General features: G+C 44.4%; 1 protein-coding gene across 2 annotated transcripts in view; it reads left to right on the forward strand.

The window, feature by feature from the left end:
* SYN3 (synapsin III) overlaps positions 1-21,678 on the forward strand; it is a 548,825-nt gene that overhangs the window by 118,847 nt on the left and 408,300 nt on the right. For both annotated transcript variants that reach the window (XM_025398719.1, XM_025398718.1), the window contains exon 4: positions 3,126-3,217. In XM_025398719.1, the coding sequence (XP_025254504.1) occupies positions 3,126-3,217 (92 nt within the window). The remainder of the gene's footprint in view (positions 1-3,125; positions 3,218-21,678) is intronic.

A 21,678-nucleotide genomic window follows, 5' to 3' on the forward strand; every position in this document is an offset into this window, starting at 1 on the left:
CAAACTCCCACCAATCTAAGATGATTTCATCTGATATTCTTAACTGGATTACATCTGAAAAGACCCTAGTTCCCAAAGAGGTCACATTCACAGGTATCAGAGGTTAGGACTTGGACATAGCTTTTTGAGGAATACAATTCATTTCACTACTGTTTTTATGAGAGCTCTGAGAGTCTTCCAAATGGCTGCTCTTTCGTATTCTACCAGGGAGGCTATCAAGCTGTCTTGAAGGAAGGTGGTTTGGACACCTCTGTGTTCATTTCCAAGGTGTTGAAGGTTTTAGACAGTTAAATAACAGAAGCATGCCCTTTTACTTTGCTAGGCCAGCTCTCTGCTTGATCCCACAGAAGCTGGCTACCTTGCAACCCAGGCAGTGATCTCCTGTAATTATTCATAAACCACAACTGAGAAATAACTCTAGACACCCACATCTGAACAAGATGAACCGCTAACTTGTACATCCAAGCCTGAGTGTGACTTCTCTCCAGGTATCTCTCTTTCCATTTGGGCAGCAAGACAGCCCTTGGGTCCTCGCCGCTTTTGAGTCAGAGATTCTATCTTCCAAGGTTCTGTTTCACTCCCTCTCTGCATATATTTGGTGACCAGGTATCCTGTTTTGTAACTTTCTTATAATGTCTTTTTATCTGCACACGTAAGCAACAACTTTTCTTCTTAATTCTTCTTTGTGACCTCGCCAACTAAGAATCTTGAACATGATGGGACTGAATGTTTAAGGCATTAGACTTAATAACTAGGTCATTACCACTATTTACTAACCTGGACTCATTCACAGTGATCTTTTCTTTTCACCTTGCCACAGCATAATGAGGTTATTAATTACAGCAAAAGGTGTAAGTACTCCCAGTTTGCTCTAATGCTGTCTGGGGAGATGGCTGGGTCTTTGGTCATAATTCCTGTTAGATGACTCCAAGGAGATACAGTTAAGTTGCCATGAAATGATACTTCCCTTCTATGTAAACTTGTTTTTTTCTTTAAATGGGTTGTTTTTAGGTCCCTAAAATTCCCAGTTATAATCCACCTAATGCCTCCTTCGGCTGAACAGGGGAGGCCATGGAATGTGGCAGTTAAAAGCACAGGCCTGGCTGGGCATGGTGGCTCACACCTGTAATCCCAGCACTTTGGGAGGCTGAGGCGGGAGGATCACGAGGTCAGGAGTTTGAGACCAGCCTGGCCAACATGGTGAAACCCCCTTTCTACTAAAAACAAAAACAAAAAACAAAAAACAACAACAACAACAAAAGCAAAAATTAGCTGGGCATGGAGGCGGGTACCTGTAATCCCAGCTACTCGGGAGTGAGGCGGGAGAATTGCTTGAAACTGGAAGGCAGAGGTTGCAGTGAGCCAGGATCGAGTCATTGCACTCCAGCGTGGGTGAAAGAGTAAAACTCCATCTGAAAACAACAACAACAGCAACAAAACACAGGCCCCGGAGCCACACTCGCTGGGTTTGAATACCAACTCTGCTACCTACTGTATGATGCTGCGTACATTTTTTGATCTTTTTCTGCCTCCATTTCCTCATCTGGACAAATGCGAGGATTAAATGAATTCATATATGTAAAATGCTTAGGCCAGTACCTGGCACATAGTGAGTGCCTCATACATGTGAGTGATTATGTTCATCCATTAAACCCAAAGAAATTGCGTTTGGCATCTACTGTGTATAAGGCACAGTTTGGTGCTATGCACTTTAGCCGGTAGCATTATAGGTTGACTTGTCACCCCCAAAAGTCATATGTTGAAATCCTAACCCACAGTAGAATGTGACCTTATTTGGAAATAGTGTCTTTAAAGAGGTAATCAAGTTAAAGTGAGGCCGTTAAAGTGAGGGTAGTGTATATGACCAGTGTCCTTATAAGAAGAGAAACTTTGAATATAGAAGGAGGACAATGTAAGGAGACACAGGGAGCAGATGGCTGTCTACAAGCCAAGGAGGGAGGTATGGAACACATCCTTCCCTTACGGCCCTCAGCAGGAACCAGCCCTACCAGCACCTTGATTTAGGAGTTCTAGCCTCCAGAACTGTGGAGAATGAATTTATGCTGTTTAAGCCACCTGTTACAGCAACCTTGGGAGACTAAGACAGATGTCTTAGTGAGATTATAGTGAGAAATCTCAGGGAGCATGTCATCTGGTAAGAAGGATGTATTCCATGGGACTCTAGTTGTAAGCAACAGAAATCCACAAAAGCTCGCTTAAACCAATAGGCCACCCAAAAGATGAACTCACAAAATCCAAAGGTAGGTCTGTAGCTGGCACATAAACATCAAGTGGGCTCCCCGTCAGTTGCCCCTGTCCCCTCTCTTGGTGACTGTGACATTCCTCTCTCTCTCTCTCTCTTTCTCTCTCTCTTTCTCCACCCTGGTTTTCTGTGCTTCGCCAGTGCAAATGGGAGAAAACATGGTCGTAAATAGCACCCAGGGTTGTGCATTACAGATACAACCACCTAGAAAGAAACTGCATGACTCACTCATCAGTTTCAAACTCTCAGGGAAGAGTATCTCATTCTTCCACCCTGAGTCAGATGCTTACCCCATCAACCGTGACCAAAAGGGCAGTATGTCAACGAACAATCATGGTGCTGCTGCTGTAACCAGATGGATAGAGCAAGAGGAGGGGGCCATTACCAAGAAAAGAAAACTGGGCATATGACCAGGGTGGGGGGTGGCTCCATTAATAGAGATAAATAGTCGCAGAATTATGATGCCATACTATTGTACAGCATGAAGGTAAAAAATTCTAGAGAAAATGTCCCATCGAACAGCATCTGGCATGTTCTAGTCTTGGAGGTGGAATTGCTTCTTCCACCTTCAAAGAGGCAGAAATTAGCAAGGATTAAAAGCATAGGTCCTTGAATCAGAGACATATGGGCTTCAATCTAGTTTGGCCTTGTATTAATTGTGCTGCCTTGGACATGTCACCAGGCCTCTTAGAGCCTCAGCTTCCTCATCTTTCAAAAAGAAAGATGAAAATGTCACCAACTTCCCAAGTTTGAGGTGAGCTTTAGAGGTGTATTTGGCATCTCTAAGTACCCAATATGTGTTAACCCTTGTTACCACCATTGGTATTTGATGAATCCTTTTTTGCTTTGCTTTCTTCTTCAGGCTGAATTCTCAGAGTTGAACCTAGCAGCCTATGTTACCGGGGGTTGCATGGTGGACATGCAGGTCGTGAGAAATGGGGCCAAAGTGGTGAGGTAAGTAGGACTAAATATGCAGAACCTTCTGAGAATTGCGTATGTAGAACCTCATGTAGCCCACCCCTCCGTCCACTGCCTGCGACCTATGCTGCATGTACTTTCCTATACAGAATGTCTGCTTCCCAGGTGTGGTTGCAGTAGTAATGACCAGCGGCACATATCATAGGGGCAGCGCCTGTAGTGTCCCCGAGTGAGCCCTGGGCTTGGAGAGAAAAGACTTGGGTTCCATTGCTGGCTTCGAGGCTCTGCTCTGGCATATTATTTAGTCTCTTGTGTCCTCTGCTTCTCATCTGCAGCATGATGATATGCACTGAAGTTAGAGGCTGCTAAAGTTTACAGAAACTCACATATATGACAGCACCCTGTTAACTCTAAAGTGCGGTATGAATGGAAGGCTTTATTAGAATAAATGAAATTCAGCTTCCTGCAATATGGCAGACTAAGTGTTCGTAGAATCTTCACCGAGTAGACCAAAACTAAAAGCACTAGATATATAATATGTGCAAAAAAATCTGTTTGTAATTTATGCTGAATTGGAGAGCAAGTGAGAGGTTTATTCAGAAGCCAGAAATGGTAAGAATGTGTAAATCCATAGGTGAGATAAGCACGTGCATAAATACATTGCTATCTACTTAAGTACCCAGAGAATGATACACACTAGGTCTTGTGAGGGTTTAGAGAAGGAAGAGATAGGATTCAGATTTGGGAAAGGAGGAAAAACAGGAAGAGCTTTGAGGAAAAGGTAACATTTGTTCTGAGCCTGGTCCAATGGTAGAATGTGGACATTCTCAGACTGGGTGTAGAGAAAGAGAAATATATCCTAAGAGTAGGAAACAGCCTCTGCAAATAAAGACAGATCCAAAAAAAAGGTGCGTGATGTTTGGTGTATTAGTCTGTTTTCATGCTGCTGATAAAGACATACTTGGGACTGGGTAATTCATAAAGAAAAGGAGGTTGAATGGACTCACAGTTCCATGTGGCTGAGGAGGCCTCACAATCATGGCAGAAGGTGAAAGGCGTATCTTACCTGATGGCAGACAAGAGAGAATGAGAGCCTGTGCAGGGAAACTGCCGTTTATAAAATCATCAGCTCTCTTGAGACTTATTCACTATCATGAGATCAGCATGAGCAAGAGCCACCCCCATGAGTCAATTACTTCCCACCAGGTCCCTCCCACAACACATGGGAATTGTGGGAGCTACAATTCAAGATAAGATTTGGGTGGGGACACAGCCAAACCATATCATTTGGGAAATTATGATAATTCAGCTAATTCAGCTTATTCTTTATTGAGTACCTACTGTATGCCATGAAAGACATTACATGGCTTCCTATTTCTAGTAACAGTGGGCTAGGTCATTTGGACCAGCTTTTTCCCTGAAAACAACTTAAAAACTGATAACTAAATAATTACAATCTTTAAAGGCCTTCTAAGAGTTGGTGTGACAGTAAAGAATTACCAGGAAGAGACTGATGGGAAAATGCAAACCCAGAGAGGTAAATAAGTACAAAGCCACCTGTATCCTGAGAGTATTCGCTAGGTCGGCCAAATTTGGAACGGGTTTTGAGAGCTTAGTGGAGGCAAGGGAGACAGAAATCTATACTCAGGGCCACTCAGAATAGGGAGTGTAACAGTAGACCCTCTCCACAATAAGCTGAGATTCCCCAAAGGACTATACCTTCTAGGTGAACATGAATTACAAGTAGGTGAGCCCTCACAAGTACTTGCAGCTTGAATTGCAGTTTGAATAACCCAGCCCTCCAGGAAACCTCAAGCATTGAACTTGGTTTATGGTGATCCCAGACATGCCAGAAATAAAAGCAAATCCTGTGTAAAGGAAGGCACTTTCAAGCTAGACTTCAAATGATCCTTCAAATAATTTTTTTGTATAGTAGCTAGCACGTAGTCAAAGATAACCAGGTGAAACAGAAACAATAGACAATGGAGACAGAACCTCAAAGACAGAAGACATTAGAATTATCAGACAGATTATTTTTAAAAACTATACATATCAAATTGAAAAAAATCAAGTTTGGAGATATCTGCAGAGAAAAGGACACTACAAAAAGTGATATAACCAGGTTTTTTTCTCTTTTTTTTTTGTTTTGAGATGGAGTTTTGCTCTTGTTGCCCAGGCTGGAGTGCAATGGCATGATCTTGGCTCACCGCAACCTCCATCTCCCAGGTTTAAGCAATTCTCCTGCTTCAGCCTCCTGAGTAGCTGGAATCACAGACATGCACCACCACACCGGGCTAATTTTGTATTTTTAGTAGAAATGGGGTTTCGCCGTGTTGGTGAGGCTGGTCTCAAACTCCTGACCTCAGGAGATCCACCTGCCTCGGCCTCCCAAAATGCTGGCGTGAGCCACCGCGCCCAGCCGATATAATCAGTTAGAAAACACACACACACACACACACACACACACACACACACACCCCTTCTAGAAATGAAAACTACAATAATCAAAATTATTGTGTTTAACATCCAGTAGACACAGCTGAAAAAGTGTTTATGAAATGAAAGGTACAGCTGAAGAGATTATCCTGAATGAAGCACAGAAAGAAAAAGATTGGAGGTGCAGGAAAGACTGTTAGATCCTAGGAGAGGGTCTAACATTCATTTAATCAGAATCTCAAAAGAGAGAGGTAAAAGAATAGAGCAGAGACAGTATTTGAAGAAATGATTGTTTTGTAAAGATATCAAACCACAAAAAACAGAAGCTTGGCAAATTTCAAGCAGGATAAATAAAAATAATTCCACACCAACACTCAATAGTGATATTTAGAAAGAAAAAGCCAGAGGGGAAAAGGCAGATTACAGATGGTCCCCAATTTATGATGGTTTCAGTTATGATTTTTTGACTTTATGATGATACAAAGCGACACTCATTCAGCAGAACATTAATAAATTTCATGAGATCTTCAACACTTTATTATAAAATAGGCTTTTTGTTCAAATATTTTGCCCAACTGTAGGCTAATGTAAGTGCTCTGATAATGTTTACGATAGGCTAGGCTAAGCGATGACGTTTGGTAGGTTAGGTTTAATAAATGCATTTTCTTTTTTTTTTTTTTTTTTGAGACGGAGTCTCGTTCTGTCTCCCAGACTGGAGTGCAGTGGCGCAATCTCAGTTCACTGCAAGCTCTGCCTTCCGGGTTCACGCCATTCTCCTGCCTCAGCCTCCTGAATAGCTGGGACTACAGACACCCACCGCCATGCCCGGCTAATGTTTTGTATTTTTAGTAGAGGCGAGGTTTCACCGCGTTAGCCAGGATGATCTCCATCTCCTGACCTTGTGATCCGCCCGCTTCGGCCTCCCAAAATGCTGGGATTACAGGTGTGAGCCGCTGCGCCCGGCCAATAAAGGCATTTTCAACTTAGGATATTTTCAGCTTACAATGGGTTTATTGGGATGCAGCCCCTTCGTAAGTCAAGGAACATCTGTACTTTTATTAAAGTAACAGACTAGCGGCTTCCTGAGAACAATGGTGGAAAAATGTCTTCAGTGTGCTGAGAGAAGTTAATTGCCAACCTATACTTCTTTCCTCAGAGAAACATCTTTTAGAGTGATGGCAAAATAAAAACATTTACAGACCTTCGCAAAGGGAAACTACAAAGTATGGATGTACTTTAGGCAAAAAGAAAGGGATCTCAGATTAACATAGAACTGCAAGATTATGTGAATGGCAAAGAAGGTGGTGTTAATAGGTATTGTCTTCAAAAGACAATAAAATAATTTTATGAATTTAAAAATATGTGAAGGATTAAAATATACAACATTAAGTTAGTAGAGATTGAGGGTAAATGGAATTAAGATGTTCTGAGGCCCTTGTATTGTCAGGGAAGAAAGTAAACATGGCCAGGTATGGTGGCTCACGCCTGTAAATCCCAGCACTTTGGGAGGCCAGCTGTGTGGATTGCTTGAGCTCAGGAGTTTGAGACCAGCCTGAGCAACATGGTGACACCCCATCTCTATGAAAAATACAAAAAACCCCAGCAGGGTGTGGTTGTGCACACCTGTAATCCCAGCTACTCAAGGAGGCTAAGTTGGGAGAATCGATCGAGCCCGGGGAGGTCAAAGTTGCAGTGAGCCATGATCATTCCATTGCACTTTAGCCTGGGTGACAGAAATACCCTGTCTCAAAAAAAAAAAAAAAAAAAAAAAGAAAGTAAATATATTGATTAATAACAGGCTTTAAAAACCAACACCGAACAGGTGTTATAAATAACCCAAAGTAAATGGTTGATTAACACCCAGTATATCAGCAGGTCTGAGCTGCTATCATTCTGAATTGCTTATATAGCAGTGCTAGTTATTAAAATACTGAAATTTTTCTATACGAGTTGGTAAACAGCCATTGCCTTGAGCCTGCTAAGTGCCTTCAGCCACCCTAACCCCATGGGACTGTTCCTGTGTCCCCCAGTCCACCACACTCCTGTCCCCAAGCCCATATTCTTGTTTTCCCCTGGCCAGAGGATGCCCAGACATTGTAGGGAAGAACCTCAGAAGTAGTAGTGGAACCCCAGAGAGTGAATGCCTGCTTTCTCCTGTCTCTTCAAGGCTATAAATGCCTGTGCATCTTCTGGAGTCGCCCTCTCATGGTCATTTGTGAGAACTGCAAACCCACAAAGTACCCTGGGAGTTGTTCAATATTTGTATCACCAATGTATGTATACCAATAATTACATTAAATGTAAATGGATAAATGCACTAATTAAAGAGAGGGTTACCAATGTAACTTAAAAAAAATCCAAATGTATTCCATTCAAGACATTCATCTACAACATAAGCATACAGAAAATTTGAAAGTTAAAGAAAGAGGAAAAATATACCATGCAACTGTCCAGCAAAAGAAAGCTTACGGATGCAACTGCATTAATATCTAGGGGAAAATAGACTCCCAGGTGAAAAGCATTACTAGGGAAAAGGAAGTAATTTATTATGATAAAGATTCATTTACTGAGAAGAAATAATTTTAAATTTATAAGCACTATATAAAAATACCTCAAGATACACTTCAAAAATGGATAAAACTAAATAAAGAAAGAAGTTCCTGATTATTGGAGATTAGGAGAATAATGCTAAATATGTAAATTCATGTACTTCTCCATAGCACCCTCATTTTGAATACAAGAACTGTAAAAAGCCTAAAATGCTATTGTTTAGGAATCTGTGCTCATATTTGGTGTTTTTTGTACTCGTGTCCTACTTCCTTATTTGGAAGGGTGGCTGAATCTCCTTCATTTGTAACAGGTAGAAACAAGAACATCTATCCCGCCTGGGCACAATGGCTCACGCCTGTAATCCCAGCACTTTGGGAGGCCGAGGTGGGCAGATTGCTTGAGATCAGGAGTTCGAGACCAGCCTGGGCAATGTGGCAAAACCCTGTCTCTACTAAAAATGCAAAAATTATCCAGGTGTGGTGGTGCACGCCTGTAGTCCCAGCTATTTGAGAGGCTGAGGCACGAGAATCACTTGAACCTGGAAGTGGATGCTGCAGTGAGCCTGGATGACAGATTGAGACCCTGCCACAAATAAAAAGAACAACTATCCCATTGGTCCTCAAATTTAGCTATGGATTAGAATCACCTACGAATTATTTTAAAATCCTGATACCCAAGCAGTGTCCCAGATGCATTACACTGGAATCTCTGAGGGTGGGATTTAGGTATTGGTATTTTTAAAGCTCCCCTGGTGATTCTAGTGGCAGCCAAAGTAGGAAATATCCCCCAGATTGTTCTCATGGTGGCCCTGCACTGGGGCAGGATAGGCTGAAAAGCTGAGGACACTCCTAGGTATGCTGCCTGAACACAAGAATCACTTTGCAAAAATAGACCTCTCCAAGTCTTATTCTAGACCTGCCTGAATATTCTTCCTGAATTTACAACATTGTTTACAAAAATAAAGTTACAGAAATGTGCCAGGTATTTTTTAATCGGCAGTTCTTCCAGCATTCGGGAATGGCAGGCTTTGAAGGCAGTTGTTACGAGTTGAATTGTGTTCCCCTCGAAAAAGATAAAGTCCTAACTCCTAGTACCTAAGAATGTGACCTTACTTGAAAATAGCATTGTTGCAGATGTGATGATTAAGGTGCAGTCATACTGGAGTCGTGTGAGCCCTTAATCCAATATGACTGGTCCTTATAAGAAGAGGGAAATTTAGACATGGGGAAAATGCCATGCGATGATGGAAGCAGAGATTAGGGAGATATGTTGACAAGCCAAGAATTGCTGACGATCATCAGAAGCTAGGAGACAGGCATCCCCTGCCAAGCCCTCAGAAAGAACCAACTCTGCTGCCAACACCATTTATTTTATTTATTTATTATTATTATTTTTTGAGACAGGGTCTCTCTCTGTCACCCACGCTGGGGTACAGTGATGCAATCACTGCTCACTGCAGCCTCAACCTCCTGGGCTCAAGTGGTCCACCCACCTCAGCCTCCTGAATAGCTGGGACTACAGGCACATGCCACCATGCCTGTGTAAGTTTTAAATTTTTGGTAGAGATGGGGTCTTGCTCTGTTGCCCAAGCTGGTCTCGAACTCCTGAGCTCAAGTGATCCTCCCACCTTGGCCTCCCAAAGTGCAAGCATAAGTCACCGTGCCCAGCCTGCCAACACCTTGATTTTGGACTTCTAGCCTCTAGAACCATGAGAGAGTAAATTTCTCTTGTGTTAAGCTATTAAGTTTGTGTCCACTGCTACAGCAGCCCTAGAAAATGAATACAGCAGTGCCTCTTGAAATTTAATGTGCGTACACACCTCTTGGAGATCTCATGTTAAAATTCAGATCTTCTGGCCGGGCGCGGTGGCTCAAGCCTGTAATCCCAGCACTTTGGGAGGCCGAGACGGGCGGATCACGAGGTCAGGAGATCGAGACCATCCTGGCTAACACGGTGAAACCCCGTCTTTACTAAAGAATACAAAAAACTAGCCGGGCGAGGTGACGGCTGCCTGTAGTCCCAGCTACTCGGGAGGCTGAGGCAGGAGAATGGCATAAACCCAGGAGGCGGAGCTTGCAGTGAGCTGAGATCCGGCCACTGCACTCCAACCTGGGCGACAGAGCGAGACTCCGTCTCAAAAAAAAAAAAAAAAATTCAGATCTTCATCCATTAGGTCTTCAGGTAGGGCCTGATATTTTGAGTTTTCTTTGAGCTCCCAGGTGAAGCCAATGCACCTGGTCTTGCTGACTCAGTTTGAGCAGCAAGGATGTGAACAAGCTCCTAGATGCTGCTGGTGCTGCTGTTGGAAGATCACATTTTAAGTAGCCAGGGCTGTGAAGACGGTACCAGTATAGCTAAAGATCTGGGTTCAGGAACCCATATGGCTGTAGATATTTGTTCTGTCTAATGCCCAGGATGGTGCTTACAACCTCAGCCAGGTAGCTCGCTTTAGCAAGATTTGTTGCAGGATGTCAGACCCACGAGAATGTGCACACACACCAAGTAACCTGTGACTCAGTGTGTCCTGCAGCAGGGGGAATCAGTAGAATCTTCCAAAGTACCATTTTATCCAGTAATCCCATTACGAAGTATATACCCAAAGGAATATAAGTCATTGTACCATAAAGACGTATGCATGCAACAGTTCACTGCAGCACTCTTAGCAAAGATGTGGAATCAACCTAAATGACCATCAGTGGTAGACTGGTTAAGAAAATGTACACGTGGTACCACCATGTATTTGTGGTACATATACATGGAATACTATGCAGCGATAAAAGGAAGGAGATCATGTCTTTTGTGGGAACATGGATGGAGCTGGAGGCCATTACCCTTACCAAAGCAACACAGGAACAGAAAACCAAATACCACATGTTCTCATTTATAAGTGGGAGCTAAATGATGAGAACTCATGGACACAAAGAGGAGAACAACAGATACTGAGGCCTACTTGAGGGTGAAGGGTGGGAGGAGGGAGAGGATCAGAAAAAATAACTATTGAGTACTAGGCTTAGTACCTGGGTAACAAAATAATCTGTACAGCAAACCCTTGTGACACAAGTTTACTGGTATAACAAACCTGCACATGTAACTCTGAACCTAAAATAAAAGTTTAATAAACAAATAAATAAAAACAGTGGAATCTTCCACAGGCATATAGGGCCATAGCAAGTCCTAGCTATGGTCTCTCAAAATAGGAATGTTAAACAGTGCTCTTGACTTGCTGTGTATTCTTTCAAAGACGCGTAGACGTTGTATTGAAATTGCCTGTAAGCACTTCCAGTATGCATTGTGACCAAGGTCTAGATATCCTGAAGTCTTGCTCACAAGGAACACCTTCAGGGAAGATGATGTGATGGTTAATTTGCCAAGAGGGCTGGTAAAACGTTATTTCTTGGTGCATCTATGAGGGTATTTCTGGAAGAGTGTTTGAATCAGTAGGCTCAGCAAGGAAGATCTTCCCTCACCGTGTGGGCAGGCAGCATCCAATCCATTGGGGGTCCCACTGGAACAGAAAGACAGAGGAAGAGCTAAATCTCTGTCTCTCGACCTGGGACACCTATCTTCTCCTGCCCTTGGACATCAAAGCTCCTGGTTCCTAGGCCTTCAAACTTCAAGACTGATGCCAGCAGCCACCCAGTTCTCAAGACTCCAGCCACAGACTGGGAAATTATACGGTTGACACCCCTGGTTCTGAAGCCTTCGAACTCAGACCAAATCACACTATGAGCTTTCCTGTTCTCCAGCTCACAGCCAGCATCTCGTGGAACTTGTCAGCCTCTGTAATCATGTGAGCCAATCCCCATAATGAATCTCCTCTTCGATATATCCTTTTAGTTCTGTTTCTCTGGAGAACCCTGACTAACATAGGTGACCAGGATGGATGGCAGAGAAGACCATTGCTGGCTTTCTCCAGCTTCCATTCCTTCTGCTTTGGCAAACAGCACCTAGGATTCCACTGAGGTGACCCCCTCCCCAACTTGCAATCTGTGTAGTGTGTGCAGCTGATGGCACATGACCAGCCCTAGTCAATTGGAATATCTCACTGGGACCCAAGCCAGGCCAATGCCAGAACTCTTGGATGAAAGGCACATGTGTTCTGCTGGGACCACTGAGGGTGGGATGTATGTCTGGAGCTGCTGGTGGCCATCTCTCTCCTTGAGTGAACAATCTGCCAAGAATGAAGCCAAGGTAAAGGAACGCACAGCCAAGCAGAGAGATGATGCCCTAATGATGTTATTCAAGGCTCTGAATCCGGACTCATCCCCAGACTTGAGCCAAAAAAAATCCCTTTTTGTTTAAGCCAGCTTGAATTGCACATACAAAATTCATGAACTTTTATTTATTTAGCAAACACTTTTATAGCATTTCCTACGTGCTAGGCACTGTTCCAAGCCCTTAACATGAATTAACTCATTTCATCCTTTCAACAGTCCTATAGGGTGTGTACTGTTCAAATTACCATTTTATAGATCAAAAGGCTGAAACACCAATGGACGGGGTAATGACATCCAGTTCTCCAGCCAATAAGTGGTAAAGCTAGGGTTCAAGCTCAGGCAGTCTGGCTCCAGGGCCTATGTGTGGCAAGGGGCAGAGCTGCCTAAAGAAGCCATACATTTCCTACTATGAATGCCATGCAAGAGTACAATTGAACAACGACACAGAAGAAAAATATGGAGAGGATCCATGCATCTGACTTTTAGGTGGGGCACAAGGAAAAGTCAGTCACCACTATTAATGGTACCTGGTGCACCAGGGCTGTGCTAAGTGCTCATCATAGACGGTCTTATCTAGTTGTTACGAACCCATGAGATGGTCTAATAATAATGTAGACAGCCAGTATAGCCTGAAGGTTAAGAACTCAGTTCTGGAGCAGGCTGCAGGCTGCCTTGATGGACATCCCAGATTTGCCATGGTGACAGAAGCTGTGTGACCGTGGGCAGTAACTTATCTGCAATACTACTACTACTGCTACTACTTCTACTGCTACTACTAATAACAATACCTCCTCATAGGGTTGCAGTGAGGATTACATGCGTTAGTATAATGTGAAGTGCTAAACACAGTGCCTGGATCAGGATAATCACTAAATTAAGTGTGTAATAATAATTATAGCCCCATTTACAGAGGAAGAAACTGAGTCACAACTGGGACAATTAAATAATTGTCATTGATTTCATTGCCCCAGATCACACTTTTAGAAAGTAGCACCACTTGGATTTGAACCCAGGTCTCTGAGTCTACACCAAGTGAATTTCCAAGTGTCTTCGAATCTTTGTCCACTCCGCCAGCCTCCGGTCCTGTTGAGCCCACACCAGGCTGGCGTGAGTGGACACTCAGTCTCTGTACAGAAAGCAGCAGTATGTAGAGATTTCTCCAGGGTGCAGAGTGAAGCTACAGCTCATTCAGGGTACAGTATGGGAGTGTTGCCCTCCCTTAAAAATCTATTGCTGAGGTACGAGAATTTACCTCTCTGAGCCTCAGTGTGTTTTAATCTGTAAAAGGTAATAATATTATTTTGCATAGTTTCTGTAAGGGTGACATGAGATGTCATCTAGGAAAAGTTTGTGCGTTCATTCCACAAACATTTATTAAGGACCTACTGTGTTCCAGGGACCACTTCAGACATTGGGTATTGTATCAGACAGGAACCAGGCAAAAGACAGAATTCACCCCTAAGTGGTCTAAATAAAGAGACTTTAATGAAGTGGTAACTTATAAAAGAGTGTGAGGGGCTAAGGGAACGCAAGGTATTTAGAATCTAACAACAGAAGGAAACCATTATCATCCCTAGGGGTGAAGGGACAAAAGGGGAAAATAGAATTTCTAGAGTAAATCTAGTAGGTTTAATCTAGACTTGAGCAGGAGAGCTGGTCATTGCTATAACTGGGGAGGAACTCAGCCACCTCCAGAGTCATGGCACTAAAGCACGGTGGGCACTAGAGAGAAGTACCACCCCCCTTCTCTCCCTCTGCCTTCCAGTCTCCTGCTGGGGCCTCATTTTGCCAAAGGCAAGCAGAAACCATTCAACAAGGGAGCTGAGTTGATGCTGCCCACAGGGACCCATCTCCTGTAGCTCAGCAGAGCAGAGAAGAGTGGAAAAAGCATAGAGTGGGGTCAGGAGGGCACAAAAAGAGAATAACTCTTAGGGGACCAGTGAACAAAACAGAGCAAGTCCCTGCTTACAAGGTCAGATTCTAGGAGTGCTTTGTAAATGGCCAAGCATTGTACACAAGTTGGTTAAATCACCAGTATTTGCAGCAGCTGCACTGATAGCCCTCCTTCCTCTGGTTTTTGTCCAAACCCAAACCCAGAGTAGCCGGCCAGCCAGCTTGAGGTGCTCAAGCGCAACCCAGACATCCAGGTTCTCTATTTAGAAAGCAGAGCAGGGGCCATCCCCGGGCATGTTAAAATTCATGCTTTGTGGGTGCCTTGGCTGTTCTGGTCCCAAATTCTAGCCTGGCTCCACAAGGGAGCGATAAAAAGGGACAGCCATGTTTATACAGACAGAGGGGATTGCAAATACAGGGCAGGAGAAACCAAGAATGAAAAACACCCGAGGAGGCAGACGTTAATGAGGCCCCAATCTAATTACGCAAGTCCCGCTCTCAGTTTCCAGCATTAGGCAACACTAAATTACAGGCACCCGTTCAAACCGCAGCGGCTGATAATGTGCATCCGCTCATTAGAAGGTCAGACCTCAGAGAGGCCTGAAGAGCAGGAGCCAGGAAGCATCAGCAACGCAAGCCCTTGAGGAAAGGCATTAGAGACTCTCAGATGCTCCCCCTCCCCAGCTCCCACCAAGGCTTACTGTTTGCAGGGAGGATGTGTGGGGCAAGAGGGAGATGCATGGGCTTGTCCCAGAGGAGGGGATGGTCTATAAAAATCTTAGAGTTCCAGAGTCAAAACAGCCCCTTAGACTTTTCTACGTGTCCCCATTTTACAGATGGGCAAACTGTGGCCTGGGGAAGAGAGAAGGGTAGCTTTTCCAAATCCTCCCAGCATATCAGCTCCTGAGCCATAATCAGCCCTTGACTCCTGAATCTCTACCCTGGGATCTCTCTAACATCCCATCAAGAAACTTAATTTTTGTAATAACATTTCTTTACTCCTTACTGCATGCATAATTGCTCAGATTATTCTGGGCTTCCTGAACTTTTAATTTCAAGTTCCAGATATCCATTCATTCAACAGAATTTATTAGAGGCAAATTCCAAGTGCCAGGCTCCAGCAAACATTACATGGAACACGGTTCCTGCACTCACTCCCGGGTACCTGTGTGTGTTTGGAAAAGTATTCCTTTCGTCTTTCCTAAATGTTTCCGTATGTGTTAAGCGGCTTCCTCCTTTCCTTCCTTTCATTCATTATGTGCCAGACACAGAAGGCACAGTGGTGAATGAAACAGACAATAGCTCCTGTGGAGCTGATACTAGAGTTGCAGAAAACAGTCAATCAGTAAGTAAGCAGATAATGTGGGCTAAGGGCAGGTCATGAGAAACGGGTGAAGCAAAAAGAGAATACAGAGAAGTTGGTATTTGAGGTGTGGGAAGCAGGGAAGGCCTGAGGAGGTGACTTGAGTGAAGAGGGAAACAGAGTGAGCAGAGTGAGCCTTGTGTGTATGGGGAGTGGACCTTCCCCCTCTCTCAACTTTGGGTGGACATGCACACAGGTAAGTGGCAGCTTGGGGGCCAGTCGAGGGAAGGGAGAAAGGCAGAGACTTCCTTGGCTTGGCGTGTTCCTCACTCTTATCCATCAAGATAGTGCTTCTGTGCCCGCTTCTCTCATCCCTCCCTGAAGTTGAATTTGGTGCCCGCCTCTGAGCTCACAAAGTGTCTAGGACTAGCCCGAGTAGGCAGCCTGGCTTCATGACACAGAGGCTACCTGTGTAGGCAAAGCAGACCGCCTGGGCTGGATCCTGGCTCTGCCTTCTCCAAGCTGCAGGGCCTTGGGTCGGTCACTCCCTGTTTCTAGCTCTTGGCCTCCTCACCTGAAGTGGGGACAGAGTCCTCACTTCATAGATGCAGTATGTGTAAAGCATGTCCATGGTGTCTGGTGCACCAGCTTGGCGCTTGCTAGCTCTCCTTCTTCCTGAAACATTTCTGTGGATGCGACCACTCTCACCCATGCACCTCCTTCTGAGTTTCTGATCTCATGTCCCCTCAGGGAGACCCTGCCAGACCATACTGTCTGCACTCTCTAGGCCCAACTACGCATTTTTTTTTCCTTCAAACATCACTGCCTGAAATAATTATAGCTAGATCGCTAATACAGAGACATATTATATTAAATAATATGTAGTGGTATAAGATATGCTATTGTATAATTTATTTTGTTGTTTCTTTTCTAGAACAGGTCTAGATAGCTAGAAAGATTGCTTTGTTCCCACTGTATTCCCATATCACATGTCAGGTTCTCAATAACTATTTGTTCAGTGAAAGAAGGAATGCACCAGCCCTTCACCAACAGCTATGTGTTCTGGTCTTACTGCTCTTCCTGTACTATAACTGGTTCAGGAGGGTAATTATTATTTACTTCCCCTGTCTCCCCCTGGACTGAACCTTCCTTGAGGATCAAGTTAAGCTGTTTTTCCAAATTGTGGCCCCAGCACCTGGCACAATGCCTAAATCTTTGCAGAAGGCATTCATGACCAGCTGACTCTTTGCATGAATAAGAATCCTACAACTCTGCAAACTGAAAAGCTCATGGCTGAGGGGAGTCAGGCCTTGGCTTGCACCAGGCACAGACTTCCTGACAGCACACCACCCACAGCATTCTGTCCCCAGGAGGGGATGGGGTCTGCAAGGCCAGGCACTTGGGGTCGTCCAGGGGCCCAGCAGAGCAGCCTTGGAGGGGGAAGGCCCCATCTAATCTCTTCACCCAGGGCCTCTGCCCTTGCCACTGCCGGAGAAAGCAGGATCCCTGGGGACTTGCAGAGGTGGGGCGTGGGAACGGGAAGAAAGCAGCACAAGAAAGAGGCAGTGTGAGCCTGTAAAGCGATGCCAGGCTCCGCCGCTGTGCACCTCCAGCCAACAGGCCAACGGCAGATCTGCCAACTCCCCTGGGAGAGAGAGCTCGGGTCCGACGGAGAAAAACAGTGTGGCTCCTGATTCCCAGAAGCACAGAAACTGGGGATGGGAAAGACTGTGAGGCCACTGGCTGTGCCCTGCAGACCCTGCGCACTTTCCCACGTGCTGGAGCCACACCCGGAATGAGTCCAACTCTGGGTCCCACTTCACCACCCCCGGAACCCGTCCTGCCCTGACACATGCCACTGTGGGAGAAATTGCCCTGTGGCCACTTCAAACTTTTGGCCTTGGCATCCTGGTGTCTTCTTATTCAGAAGCAATCACCTTTTACTAAAAGGCTGTTGGGTACGCGGTACTTCTCAGTGGTAGGACATTTCATCCTCCCTTTGAAAGAAGTGAAATGACATTTTTCTGAGGGCACATAGCTGACAAGTGGAGGAGTGGAACTCCAGTTCTGATATGATTTCATATCACATGATCCTTCCACCTGGTTGGCACAGCTTAATATTGGAAAAAACACTAGCATTGGTGTCTGGCAGTCCTGGGTTCAAATCTCGACTTCCCGTTTGCTGTTTGTGTGGCTTTTCACAAGTAATCTTACCTTTCTGACTCCCAGGTTCCTTAACTGTAAAATGGAAAGAATGCCTCTTTTTGAGGACTAAATGAGGAAGTCTTTCAATTGTTAGTGCCTGAAATATAGTGAATGCTCTCTGAATGTTCCCTCTACCCCTGCTTCATCTCATATCCCACAGCTAGTCTCGTACACCCTTCCTGGTTCCCTGAGATGAGCCTCATGGGGGGAAGAGTTGGGGGGAGACCATCTTAGGGCCCCCTTCTCACCCAGGCAACACAGTGTAGTGAGGAGAGCACAACAGGGATGGAGTGCTCCATTTACAGTTTGCATTTACTGTTTTCAGACTCTCCATCTTCATTTAAAATGTCCATCTGCTTCCTGAGGGTTTGTTGATCCACTAGTTTATTGACATTCAAACCTTTCGTGATGAGAATAATTTAGGAAACTTCTGCCCTACTTACTAAAATGCAAATGCTTGTGCCCTGGTACCAGAAAGTCAGATTCCTGGTTGAGACCCAGGAGTTTGCATGTTTTTAAGCTTCACCTAAGTGACTCCAACACCGGGGGTCTACAGACCCCACTTTAAAAGCCATTGCACAGCTAGCCTGGGAAAAATAGCAGCATGTAGGCAACTGAAACACAGAAAAACATGTTGTATGATTTTATTTTGTTCTATGTGGTTTTAAAATAATGTGGAAATTTTAGCAACAGTCATAAACCAAGAAAAAAAAATTGAACTTGCCTAGAGAAGATATAGGTTCACAGTCTAGCTCAACCACTTACTGACAGTAATTATTTCCTTTCTGGATCTGTATCCTCATTTATAAAGTGGAGATTTGTATAAAGTTTTTTGTGGAACAAACTACCCCAAATCTTTGTGGCATAAACCCACGACCGTTTTATTTGCTTTCAATCTGTGGGCCAGGAATTTGGGCAGGGATTAGCTGGGTGGTTCTTCTGCTCCATGCAGTACTTCCCAGGATGACTCACTTGACTGCATTCAGCTTGTGGCTTGGCTGGGCTGGAAGGTCCAAGTAAGCTTCACCTTCAGTCTGGTACCTTGGTGCTTCTTCACGTGGCTATTGAGCTTCCTCACAGCCATGCAATCTCAACATAGTCAGCTTTCTCATGTGGTAACTGGTTTTCAAGAGGGCACATTGCAAGAGGGGCAGAAGCTGCAGGTATCTTAAGGACCAGCATCAGAAGTCACAGCATCATTTCTACCTCGTTCTAGTAGTCAAAGACAGGCACAGGGGAAACCTAGGTTTAGGGACACCCCACCTCTCAGTGGAACGAGGGCCAAATAATTTGAAGGCATGCCAATCCACCATTTTCCCCTTCAATCTGTTCTCTACACAGCAGCCAGAGTTATTCTTCTGAAACTAAATCAGATGCCAAATGCATGTTTAAAATCCTACAAGGGCTTCCCATCCCTCTTAGAATGAAATTCACAGTCCTAACTATGGTTTGCAAAACCTCATATGATCTAGGCTTCTGCTGCCTCTCTGCCCTCCTCCCCCTTACCCACAATGGTACTTCCATCCTGTGCTGTTCTATGTAGGTCAAGCGTATTCTCTCCTCAGGACCTTTGCACTTGCTATTCCCTCAACCTGGAAAACTTCTCCCCTAAATATTAACACGGCTCACCCCTTCACTACATTTTGGCCTTGCTCAAATATTACCACTTCCTTCTCTGACCATCCTATCCAAAATAACACAGGTGGATCTCTATACCCTCATCCTGCTTTATTTTTTAGCAGCCCTCACTACTACTGCTGCGCTTGCTTATATGTTCCTTACCCAACCTCTGGCACCAGAATATAAGCCCCTTGAGGGTAGGAATTTTATCTGTTTTGTAAATAATTCACTCCATCCCTATTACCTAGAATGAATGGCACTATTTGGGTTGAATGAATAATTCTTTTTAAAATTTATTATACTTTAATACATGTGTACATGTGCAGAAGGTGCAGGTTTGTTACATAGGTATACATGTGCCATGGTGCTTTGCTGCACCCATTAACCCATCGACCCGTTATCTACATTAGGTATTTCTCCTAATGCTATCCCTCTCCCAGCTCCCCACCCCCCAAATAGTCCCCAGTGTGTGATGTTCCCCTCCCTGTGTCCATGTGTTCTCATTGAATGAATAATTCTTATAGCCTGCTTTAAGAAAAATAATTTGCGCTGAGCCTCCCTCCCCCACCAGACTGTCAGGTCCCTGTAGGCAGAGGTCAGGGACCTCTGGGGAGAAGAGTTAGGGGGAGACCATCTTAGGGCCCCCTCCTAAGTTGCTTTCATCTTTGCAGCCACCAGCTGCAGCACCTGGTTATATGAGGACTGTTGATTGGGACCTTAGTTTGAGCCCCACTCCTTGCTTGAAGCTCCAAACTGACTCTTTTAGAAATCTCTATAGCCTTCCTTTGTTTTCAAAGATGTATCAAGTTCTTATGATTTGCCATGTAATGTGATAAGCTCTGGGTTCCACTCACTAGAGCTTCCATGATTTTCCAACTTAATCCTCAAAACATCTCCACATGATATGTTCTGTTACTATCCACATATTACAGATTGGGAAACTGAGTCACAGGGTAGCCAAATAACTTGCCCGAGGTTACCCAAAAAGTGGAGGAGCCAGAATTTATATCTAGGCTGGCTTACTCTAAATCCATGCTCTTAACTTCTATACCATGCTGGTTTCTACGTGATTGAGTCCTTGACTCTGACTCTTATTTTTTGTGCTATTTCAAAACTGGTCTAAGCACACTCATCCCATTTCCTCTGTTGACTGGGGTTTGTATCTTTTGATTCTCTCTTAAGCCAGCACTGTCACTTACATTGGACAAGTTAATGAATCTTGCTGTGTCCCAGTTTCCCCAAACACAAAATGGAGATAATAACAGAAACTAACTTAAGTTATGGTTGGGAGAGTGAAACGAGCTAATTCACCTTAAGCGCTTACAAGCATGCCTTGCAACAATGCCATATAGTCAGCACCCAATAAATCTTAGCTATGATTGTTATTGATTATCATCAAAGCACAAAACACAACTTTATGCTTGGAACATATGCTTGTTTTGCCTTTCTCGTTAAACAGTGAGACTTTTGCTATTTTTATTTGTTCCTGTCAATAAACAGTGAGACCTGCCACAAAACAGCACCACAGGATGCCCACTGTGCCCGCACAAAGAGCTCTAGTGTCCTGACACCTTTTGCGGCTCTTTGCATTGTCATTCTTCGCCACTCCGCCAGCGTGAATTGAACGCCTGCCCTGTGCCAGGCTTTCTGCGAGGCATTTCCCCACACACTGTGTCACTTTATATTCTTGTCCCCATATCACAGATGAAGAAACTGAAGATCTCAGAGCTTCTGTAACTTGCCCCTAAGAGCCCAGCAAGAAAATAGTAAAACCTAACTGTTGCACATTCTCCTCTGCCTGCCCCCCATCTCTTCTCTACACAGGAGCCAGAGAGTTTTTCTGTTTTTTTCTTTAAAAAAAAAAAAAAAAAATTAATCGACTTGGCTGGGCACGGTGACTCACGCCTGTAATCTCAGCACTTTGGGAGGCCGAGGCGGGTGGATCACGAGGTCAGGAGATCAAGACCATCCTAGCTAACATGGTGAAACCCCGTCTCTATTAAAAATACAAAACAAAAAAAAAAATTAGCTGGGCATGGTGGCGGGCACCTGTAGTCCCAGCTACTCTGGAGGAGTGGGAATGAATGGTGTGAACCCGGGAGGTGGAGCTTGCAGTGAGCCGAGATCATGCCACTGCACTCCAGTCTGGGCAACAGAGCGAGACTGTCTCAAAAAAAAAAAAATTAGTAGACTTTCAGTTCATGGCAAAATTGTGCAGAAAGTACAGTTGGCATAGGCCTCTGCATCTACACGTGCAAAGCTTCTCTCCTTCA

The sequence above is a fragment of the Theropithecus gelada genome, chromosome 10, assembly GCF_003255815.1.
Source record: "Theropithecus gelada isolate Dixy chromosome 10, Tgel_1.0, whole genome shotgun sequence".
NCBI lineage: Eukaryota > Metazoa > Chordata > Mammalia > Primates > Cercopithecidae > Theropithecus > Theropithecus gelada.